Raw genomic sequence first — 10,720 nt, 5'->3', positions numbered from 1 at the left:
GAAGGTTTGGTTTGGTTAGGCAAGTAATAATAATATAATAATAATAAAATAAGCTACTAATAGAATAAGCTACTTAAGCATACATACTACATAATATTAGTAGGGGTTGTAGTTATTAGGTACTGACTTTCTCATTACCGTTTGAAATTCCGCGAAATCCTTCCAATTATTACTTGTTGAAACTCCTCAAAATAAAACCTTTTTACTTGACTGACCGCCTCCCAAGAGCTCTTTGGAATTTCTTCTCCTTGACTTAATCAAAGTGACTTCATGTCAAAGTAAATGACTCATCAACTCATCGAATCCACAAGTTTTTTCATAACATAAAAATACAAAAAATAAAACAGTTAAATTTTGACAGCCTCAATTAACACAGGAAAGATTATTGTAACTCTGGTAGATCTCGTTAGGCGAGTTGTGTACAACTTGCTTGTTGTTTTAATACTGTTGTTTATAGTTACTTACACGATGAATCGTAAAAATCGGAATTTAGTCCATAACGTTAAAAACTTGGGTAAGTAATGTCATTGTGAATATCAATTCAATCCACTGGATTAATAGGTCAATTAATTTGGTATCAATGGATTTATGTAACAACTCAGTAAATAATAAAAGAAACGATTGTTCCATGTTGGTTTCTGGTTACGCTCAGAGGAACACCTTGAATTAAATCTGGAACCAGGTAACCCAGTATCTACAGTTTTTGCAAAAAGCCATACTGTACACTAAATCTGAATAGGAGGGAGAATCAGCCAATTCGTATGGAACTTGTGCAAGGTGGTAGGACCTTGTGCAAGGTCCGCCCGGATTGCTACCACCATCTTGCTTGCTAATCCTGCCGTGAAGCAGCAGTGCTTGACTGTTGTGTTTCGGCGTGGAGAGTTGACAGCTGGTGAAATTACTGGCACTTGAGGTATCCCATCTTAGGCCTCTAGATTGGCAACGCATCTGCAATACCCCCGGTGTTGCAGATGTTTATGGGCGGTGGTAATCTCTTACCATCAGGAGACCCACTTGCTCGTTTGCCACCCAGTCGAATAAAAAAAAACTTGGGATCGGGGTATAGGAAAGGGCCGGCTTTCGGAAATAGCTTTTTTAAGCCAAAATCTTGCCCATTCTTCTTTGCTAAATATCAACTAAAAGTGAATTTTAATAACAGTCTTCTTTAACAGACGAATTCCTGGACCTGACAGACTCTGAAGAATCGTCTTCATCATCAGACATGCAAGTCTTTGAACGCAACGAAGCCTTCGTACTTGAGCTCCACGAACTGCAACGAGACGAGTTGCCTGACAATCCTCTGCCAGAAGTAAAGACCAGGAAGCTTTTGAAGAAGAAGAAACGCGGGCAGCTGCCGGCGACGGAGCATAGCGAGTCCAGCTTGCCTTCGAGTAGTCTTTCGGACAGCTCAGTGGCGCCTGTTGGGTCGGATGCTAAGGAGGAATTTTATGATGCTCACGAGAGCTATCATGCTTTGCCAGGTAATGAGAGTTGAGTATCTGAGAGCCCGTCGGGCCTACGCCACAGATGCTTGAAAAAGATCACTCACGGGACCACATTCTCGGACTTTGCCGCCTTCATCTTTGTATTTTTTTCTTTTTTCATTGACGAAAGAAAAAAATCCTATCCAATATTTTAGCCAGGAAGCTACCCTACTACGTCGATAGATTTAGGGAGGTCTTATAGCTATAGGACCCTTAGACGCTACGAAAAATCTAACTATCAGACTGCACCGTTCGACCGATACCGTTTATTATATTATCATGCGTGTAAGAAATCTGTACAGTTTTTTTGTTTTTTTTTTTTTTAAACTGTAATGTCAAACCGAACAGTATCAAAATTTTAATTAATAAATCAGAACGGATGAATAAGGGCTATACATAATTAAACCCACAACCGCTATTGCGTCGTTGATCGTCATGGGAACTGAAATGAACATCGCTACAATGAACTGTAGCGTTTGGGTGGCGTAAGAATATACGTTAAATCGGACCGACCGGTGCAGAATCTTAGGATTTTCCGTATCGTAACGACAGTTTAAAACGGAGATTTTAAACAGGGTAGATAGCGGTTTTAAACCAAATTTCGTGACGTTTAAACGCCAAAAAACGACAAATATACGTTTCGAACCTCTGGCAGAACTTTAGGTTTTGTTTTAAACCGTGCAGACAGGCGCGTGACTCGCATCTACTCGTACTAAGGTCACTTTGGTAGATACTGTGGTTTTAAGCCGTCAAGCCAACACTTTATGCCTGGTCCGGTTGATTACGTTACAGCCAACCAAGTAGCAGCAGCGGTTACCAGCACAGCTGTAATGAAGGTTATTTCTGAGCACGCCCCCAAGCCCAGCCCGCCGGCGCAGGCGCCGCCGGCTCCTCAGCCAGCTGAGGTCAAGCTGCCCACATCGGTGCCGCCGCCGCCGCCGGCACTCGAGGCAGCGCGCGATCCTTCTACAACTATCACGGTAAAGGTCAACCACCGAACTTTAATACAAGTAATATGCAGTAGATTGCACGTACTCAGCCGTATTCTTGAATACTCTTACCTACAGCTGGGCGGAGCGCTAAGGTTGGCGTCAACAAAAAGTGAAACAGACGTGTGTAGATTTTTACTGTATTTGTGTACTTTTAGGTGTAGGAATAAAACAATAATAATATGTTAATTTTATGATTATTTATTTATTAATGAAATTATAAAAGTTAGTAAGTAATAAAAAAATGTGTGTATTGCGGCAAGTTCGAAACGACTTGTTGTTGAATTTTATCACATAAAAAAATCTATTTCTAATTCAGACGCCGCCATCATTAGATATTATACCTAGTTAGTTACCGAGCGCTATAGCCGCGTTTCGGAATCGAAACGGGGGCGAATAGAGCGTGCAGCGTGGCACAGCACTCGACCAGCGACCGCACTGCGCGGCGCGCGGCGCCGCGGCGTGGCACTACGTACTTTTGTCTTGGGAAGATTGGTTAGCGGCCGTGTAAATGACGCTTGGCTGTGTGCGTGCGTCGATTCCGGCGCAGTATGAAGTCGAACTACTGCCTATTACTTGTATTGTGACCGAACAGAGGGCTACCTACCGTCCCTCTTATACTCGTATACGAAGTTCGAATTTTACTCTTCGTAGTACAGGGCCTGATGGAGAAATAGAAATGCCATGCAAGCTAAATTCGTAAGTATTGCGACCAAAAATAAAAAAAAGAATTATTTAAATCGGAGTGCTTTGTAAAACTACTTGACTTGAGAACATCCTCCGTTTTTTTTCGTCGGTTTAAAAGAGCGCTGCTCCCCACTCTCACATCAAAGTGCTAAATCTTAAAGTCCACAAAAAGCAACAAGGCTAACTAACTAGGTAAATATAAAAAAATCCAAACACATGAAACCTTATGCTGATTCTATAGTCAGGCTATACCTAAACAACTGAATAGGAAAATATCCCAATCGTACAATGTACGTATGTCACGATGTAAAGTGATTGGGTGTAAAACTTGGCTTGATAATTGATTAACAGTATTTTATTCACAGTAATTACTTTAGACTTGTTTTCTATACGGAACTCTAAGCCGCACGAGGCTCTACATACGCACTTGATCAGTTTTTTTTACCTGACTGCCAGAAAGGCTGTTTCTATTTAAACTTTTACGAAAATTATTAAAAAAAAATCGTAACGGAACGGACACATCCATACAATATTTGGGGAACACATCTGGAGACCCTGTTTGTACAGCTCGGAATCATGGACTGAGTCTACCTCCCAAATGTTGTTGAAACCGGAGAGATAAACTCGGGGAACAAGTTTAAATAGAAATGCCCACCTACAAAATTATTAGGACTGCGGGTGCGTTGCCGGCCTAAAACGGGCCGTACGGGGCGGGTGTTACGTTATGTATGTTTTTCGAGCGTGTGTCGAGCGGATTCTCAAAACTGTCGGAGTGACATGACGTATATAATTAATTATGGAAGGATTTTTTTGTGTCAATATGGGTATCAAATTAAAGCTAATAATAAACTCTATTCCTATTGAATGGATCCCCACTATTAAAGGGATAAGTCCGCCTTTGGACAAGTATCCCAAAGTTTGGCAGTTGTATTTTGTTCCTTTTCTTTTGTACCATAAAGAGTTTAGAGACATTAGAGTCTAGTAGACTTGTACTTTTTTTTAGCTTTTACCAGAGTGCCGTGGCGTGCCGTGAGTATTTGTGTATGTATGTCCATTTCTTTGGTCCTTGCTGCAGCCTAAACGGCTGGACGGATTTTGACATAATGAGGGATCATTGGATTCGTCACAACTGTCGGAGTGCCATAGGCCATAATATAATATTTCAATATGGCGGAGGAATGCATTTTTGTTAAAATATGGGTTAATTTCTGGCTTCTCAAGTATTCTTTCAATCTCGGAAATAGGTAGAAATCACTACCCAAACTACCACTATCAAATGACGACCAGATGGCCTAGTGGTTAGAGAACCTGACTACGAAGCTTGAGGTCCCGGGTTCGATTCCCGTGTCGGGGCAGATATTTGTATGAAAAATACGAATGTTTGTTCTCGGGTCTTGGGTGTTTACTATGTATTTAAGTATGTATCTATCTATATAATTATATTTATCCGTTGCTTAGTACCCATAACACAAGCTTTGCTAAGCTTACTTTGGGACTAGGTCAATTGGTGTGAATTGTCCCGTGATATTTATTTATTTTATTTATTTTTATTTATTTATCACTGGGGGCGAGATCTGGTGAATACGGAGGATGCTTAAGGATATCGAACCCAGCATCACGAATTGCAGCCATTGCAACGGCGGACTTGTGTGCCGGGGCATTGTCCTGGTGGAACAAATCGACTTTTAAGAATCCACCTCGCCGTTTTTCACGGATGTCATTGTGCAATGTTGCTATTTGTTTGGCATATAAGATGTGTATAAGATGTGTAGTAGTGGCTCCATGCTCGAGATACTCAATCATTACTACTCCTTTACCATCCCAAAAAACAGAGCCCATGACCTTACTTAAGAAGCCGTGGTGGCCTAGTGGTTTGACCTATCGCCTCTCAAGCAGAGGGTCGTGGGTTCGAACCCCGGCTCGCACCTCTGAGTTTTTCGAAATTCATGTGCGGAATTACATTTGAAATTTGCCACGAGCTTTGCGGTGAAGGAAAACATCGTGAGGAAACCTGCATAAACCTGGGAAGCGATTCAATGGTGCGTGCGAAGCTCCCAATCCGCACTGGGCCCGCGTGGGAACTATGGCCCAAGGCCTCTTGTTCTGAGAGGAGGCCTGTGCCCAGCAGTGGGACGTATATAGGCTGGGATGATGATGATGACCTTACTTTAGATGGGCCCACCTTGAATTTCTTCGGAGTTGGAGATGAATAGGTATTAATAAAATTGTAGGGTAGGTATACTCCTACAAAAACTACGTAGCTGTGATATTGTTTCAATGCTTCAGCTGCTATGGATTAGGAGAAAAACGAGTTTAAAAAAAATGTTAAGCAAACACATTTTTGACATTATCTATGTGACAGTTCAAGATAGAGGGCTGAAAGTTGGAGTGATTACTAGTTATGAGGCGACAAACAATTTACATTCACCAATTCAACTATTCCTTACAGGGGCCACCATGTCCTTCCTTAGTCGGCTAAACCCTTTAGTATAATAACAATAATATAGAGCGGCAAAGAATCTGCTTTTTCTAGACACGGATATTAGACAATTTTAAGTTAACTTTCATACTAATATATTTGCCGGTAGGTAATTAATTACTCTAAAATAGACATCGATAACCCTAAGCGTCCGCGCTGGAGTAGGCAGTTAAGACTCCTAAAGGGTCGGAGTGTGCATACTTGTTCTCTTTTACTATGCTATAACTACTGTCTTGGTTTGTTAGCTTAGTAAATATGCTACCAAACGAATGTCGATGGATGTCAGAAAAATCTTTTTTATTCAAAGTAACGCACGCATTTAGATAATTATAAATGATGAATGAATTTCTTGGTCAAAATAATATCGGTCTGACAGCTTGTATGGGGCGGTCTCAATAATTTACGAAGTTAATGACTGTTAGGCCCTATTTATCCAGGACTCATGGTTTTATGATTGATTAGGTCATATTGTGTGCTCTAATGGAAAAAAAATCATGTTACCCACGAGGCACGAAAACGGCTTGGACTTAACTCACTTTTCCGTTTCTATAAAGGTGTCAGCAGCACCAATATCTGACATAACAAAGCCGACCGTCCCAAAAAAAAACTGAAACTTGAAAGGAAAAAAAACAGTGTTTAGTAGTCTAGAACTCTGTTTTGTAACTTAAACTTAAACAGTCAGGACCCCATTGAAAATATTTTTAGCTCAAAAATTCCAGGAATGAACAAGAATCTTTCTTGAATAGTTTCTAAAGGACATAATGAAATGACATAGTTCGAGTAGGTACTAAGTAACCGTACAAACAAATTAAATGTATTGTTTTTGTTTCAGAAACCTGTAACACCACCTCCGAAATAATGAAACAACGATAAAATCTTTTGTAGAGAAAAAAAAATTAAGTATAATAAAAAAATAGTAAAAAAAGCTTTTCGTTTTCATTTCATATTGTGGACGCTGTTATGCAATAGTGTGTTAACCCTGATTAATTCTGCAATACAATGTCAACCCATAAGTCATAAGTCATTTATTTGCAGAAAATAGTGTACAATAAGATAGTGGATTGGAGTAATAATGACACAACTATTTAACTACACAGTAGCATGCAAATTATTTTAAAAAAAAAACAAAACAATTATATAATTCAATTACAAATAAATTAAATACTATATTCATTATAATAAAGATTACCCTTTGCAAAACAGAAATTCTTTGATGGTGTAGAATCTTTTTTGCAGTAGCCAATTATGCAACGTTCGTATACATACCCTATATGGCAGGCTAGTTATATTTGTAGGGACATGATTAAATATTCTTATGGCCATGCAATAACAATTTTTGCTGCAGAGTTTGGAAACCGTTTTTGGTAGGATCAGTCTTGTTGGATATCTTGTATTAAAACTACATACGCTTTTAAGTTCTTTAAACAAGTGATACCTAATTTGATTTCACAAATTTCGTTATTTCCAATATGTATAGCGATGGCAGAGTAAGTAGTTTTAGTTCATCAAACAATTTCTTACAGGATGTTAGTGGGTGTTTATTACAAATAGCCCGTATGCACTTTTTTTGGCTTACAAATAACCTAACATAAAAAATATTTTTAACAGTTGACTGACATTTTATTGCAAAATGACAGTGGGTTGACCCAAGGTTGACCACAGGGGTTGACTCAGTCTCAGTACTCAGTATTGAAAAACAGCTTCCATATTATTTCATAACATATTGTAGGCACACTAATACTGAGTCTGTGGTTTGTGAGTTTTGAAAAAAAAGTGTACCCTTTTTTTTTTAGTTTGGAGAAAATATGTTTTTTTCTACTCAAAATCAAGAGCACGATATATTGAATCGATGTATCGATTCCGGTAGTTTAAGAAAATGTCCCCAAAAGAAATTCAGTTTTGTGACTTTTTTCATACACTCGCAATACGGGCGTGACAAAACTAAGTCATAAAATTTTGTATGAATAAATTAAATACATTTTGAAAGAAAACTTTTTAACGCCCGTTAAACTAGATTAATGTATCAAAATATACCTCCATGGTATGAAGAAAACTCAGAAAAAAAAATTGCTCTTAAGCTGACTCATTTGCGTCAACGTCATTAAGTTTGTGTCAATCAATCGTAAATTTTGTGTGATATAGTGAGTAATGTGTCTTAAAAATGTTTTATTTGTCTGATTTAATGTACCATATTTTATTTTGAATAACGTTGTCAACTTTGATATATTATATCTCATAACATCGCTTTGTGTTTCATGAAAATGAACACAGAACGTCGATTGGCCAGGCTTGTAATACAATTATTGAGGTATGTTCTCACTCGGCACTGTACTCATGTATGCAAATTCTATTTAGTGTTCTGGCTAAACAACCCGAAATGGACCCAAAGTGGCCTTGAATTGGAAACCAAGAAATTTGTCCACACCCCCAATTTCGCTAAAGCTCGACAGGAACCTAACCTAACCTACAGAGGCCTGTCAATTTAATACGTAGTAGAAGTATGTTTATATCCTACTACCTAATATTATATTAAACTAGCTGTTGCCCGCTTTTATTGGTATCCCGCGGGAGCTATGCAATTTTCCGGGAAAAAACGAATAAGTCCTTCGCCGGTAATCTAAACTACTGTATACTGCATTTCAACCAAATCGGTCCACTTTTAGACGTGTAAAGGAACCAACAAACAGACTTGCAAGCTTTCGCATTTGTAATATTAGTGGTATACGAAAGCGAGTAGGTTGGTTAGGTTAAGCTTTCATGCTTTTAGTACTGAATAGACGTTTTGAAATTTGGTACGGAGGTAGTTTAAGACCCTGAAAAGGACATAGGAAAGTTTTTATTCAAAAAATTGAAAAATTGTGGACGCGTTATAGTCAATTTATTTGCAGAAAAAGTTGCGGGTAACAGCTATTATAGTTTGCTGTAAGTAGAGACCAAAACCAGTTCTGTAGGGATGATACTTAATTAAATACTGCGTTTTAAAATTATGTTAATTGAGCTGCTTAAAGTGAAAATAATTCCCCTTTATTTCCTATCCCGTGGGATTTCTAAATTCTCCTCTATGACTTAAAAAAAATTGTCTCTAGCTCCAGTGGCTTCGGTACTCTTTTGTCTTTTTCTTTTAAAACAGTTAGTATGAGAAAAAAAACTCTTCTATATACGTTATCTTGTGGGGATTCCGGAAAATCTTGAAAAAATATTCTAGCAGCAGCTAATTTATGATTTTATTGTAATACGAGTGTATGAACCGTGAAAGCCGTGGTGGCCGAGTGGTTTGACCCTTATTGCCTCTCAAGCAGAGGATCGTGGGATTAAACCCCGGCTCGCACCTCTGAGTTTTTCGAAATTAATGTGCGAAATTACATTTGAAATTTACCACGAACTTAACGGTGATGGAAAACATCGTGAGGAAACCTGCACAAACCTGCGAAGCAATTCAATGGTGTGTGTGTGAAGTTCAACATTCTGAGAGGAGGCCTGCTCCCAGCAATGATATAGGCTGGGATGATGATGATGAGTGTTATGACCGGCCCGCACCGTAGCATGGCAACAATATAAAATACAATACGTAATCTTTTGTTATTTCTAGCCATGGATAGACCATCACGGCATAAAGTAAAGAACAACAAGAAGCCGACACCCAAGTCTCCAAAAAGAAAAAAAAGTGATGGTAGGTAATATAATAACTACGGGTGTCATCCGTATTATACGCTTTGCCAGGCCAACATCTGCTTGACAATAGAAACCATTGCATTCACCGTCTCTTTCTTCCCTCATTCTTGACCTTGTGACAGAAGAAGTGGTACGAGTAAAAAGGATTGTGATTCTGACTGCGTTAGGCAATAAGACCTCCGTTCTTTAACAGATAAAATAGATTGTGCGCGTAATTATTTACGTGTCACTGAATTTTTAAGTCGCATAAATTGTTTTTCAAATACAGGCCCTACGTGCTCAATGTTCCTTCATGACTTAACCAAGAAGCTGGCTTTAAAGAAAAATCAAGAAGAAGAATCGCCATTAAACATCGTGCGTAAGTAACTAAATGCAAACAGAATGAAACATCATAAAATATTGTGTTAAATAACATTGGATTTATTTTTTTAGAAACAATAATAGATAGCTTAACAAATGCACTGCCTGTTGTTTTCTCCAAAAAAAAACCTACCAAAAAAGAGTCGCCTATGAAAATTGAGACTTTACAAGAATTCGCACCAGAACTGCTACCTGTTGATACAGTATTTGTGCCACCGCCAACGATAGAGATAGATAATACTAAAGATGTACCTATGACAGAGTTACACGCAAGTAATAAAAAGCCATTCAGAATGCCTAAAATGCCAGTTGTTACTAGTGAAGTTCTCAAACAAGCTGTACAACGACGGATGGTAACCACTGAAGATGCAGCAGTCAATACTGGTGGAGAAGTCGATGTGGCTAGTGAGATAGCACGACACGTAGGAACTTTAAAGAAAATTTCACTGATTGCTGAGGAATTTAATAGGAAAACAGGTAAGGTAAACCTTGATGAATGAAAAACAAGAATTAATTCCTCTAATAGTTGTCCTCTGCCTTTGAAATTGAAATCATTCTTTAGTTATATTTCGATTAACAAACGTTAAGATACGTTATATGTTCAAAGGCGATATTGCTTGTTTAAAGGTATCATATAAATAGTTACGGTTTTTTTTTATTATTTATGAATTCATTAATTAATTAATTGTAATTATAAAAGAGTCGATATTTGTTTCAGCTAAAAATCTAAAAGATATCGTGGACAGCGTCCAAGAAGACCTTATGAAGAAGTTAGAGGAGATTCAAGCAGAGCAACAACAAGCAATGAAAGTAGATCAACCTATGCAGGTTGAGCATGCTGACATCGAGAAAGCAGGAACATCAAAAAAAGAAGAAGTTTAACTGACAGTTGTTCCTTTATGGTTGTCAAAAAACCGTCACAATGCACGGCATTAAAATTTCTGTTACTATCACAATTTAATGTTTCAGTTTTAGTATTTTAAAAAAAATAAAAAATTCCACATGAATCTTTACAAATTATTTTATCAATCTGCTTCAGTTTAATAAAA

General features: G+C 38.1%; 2 protein-coding genes across 2 annotated transcripts; both read left to right on the top strand.

Annotated features, from left to right (window-relative positions):
- Window positions 1–278: 278 nt before the first annotated feature.
- On the top strand, window positions 279–6,534 carry LOC141433114 (uncharacterized). The gene is made up of 4 exons (XM_074094958.1): window positions 279–514; window positions 1,173–1,481; window positions 2,277–2,464; window positions 6,472–6,534. The coding sequence occupies exons 1-4, from the start codon at window positions 469–471 to the stop codon at window positions 6,496–6,498; spliced, it is 570 nt and encodes a 189-aa protein (XP_073951059.1). The 5' UTR covers window positions 279–468; the 3' UTR covers window positions 6,499–6,534.
- Window positions 6,535–7,738: 1,204 nt separating this feature from the next.
- LOC141433110 (uncharacterized) lies at window positions 7,739–10,647 on the top strand. The gene is made up of 5 exons (XM_074094953.1): window positions 7,739–7,947; window positions 9,229–9,309; window positions 9,580–9,669; window positions 9,744–10,148; window positions 10,390–10,647. Exons 2-5 carry the CDS (start codon window positions 9,231–9,233, stop codon window positions 10,551–10,553), a joined length of 738 nt encoding a protein of 245 aa, XP_073951054.1. The 5' UTR covers window positions 7,739–7,947; window positions 9,229–9,230; the 3' UTR covers window positions 10,554–10,647.
- Window positions 10,648–10,720: the final 73 nt, after the last annotated feature.

This window comes from Choristoneura fumiferana, chromosome 12 (genome assembly GCF_025370935.1).
Source record: "Choristoneura fumiferana chromosome 12, NRCan_CFum_1, whole genome shotgun sequence".
Classification (NCBI taxonomy): Eukaryota; Metazoa; Arthropoda; class Insecta; order Lepidoptera; family Tortricidae; genus Choristoneura; species Choristoneura fumiferana.
Note: the sequence above shows the minus strand (reverse complement) of the source record. Positions and strands in the feature narration are given on the sequence as shown.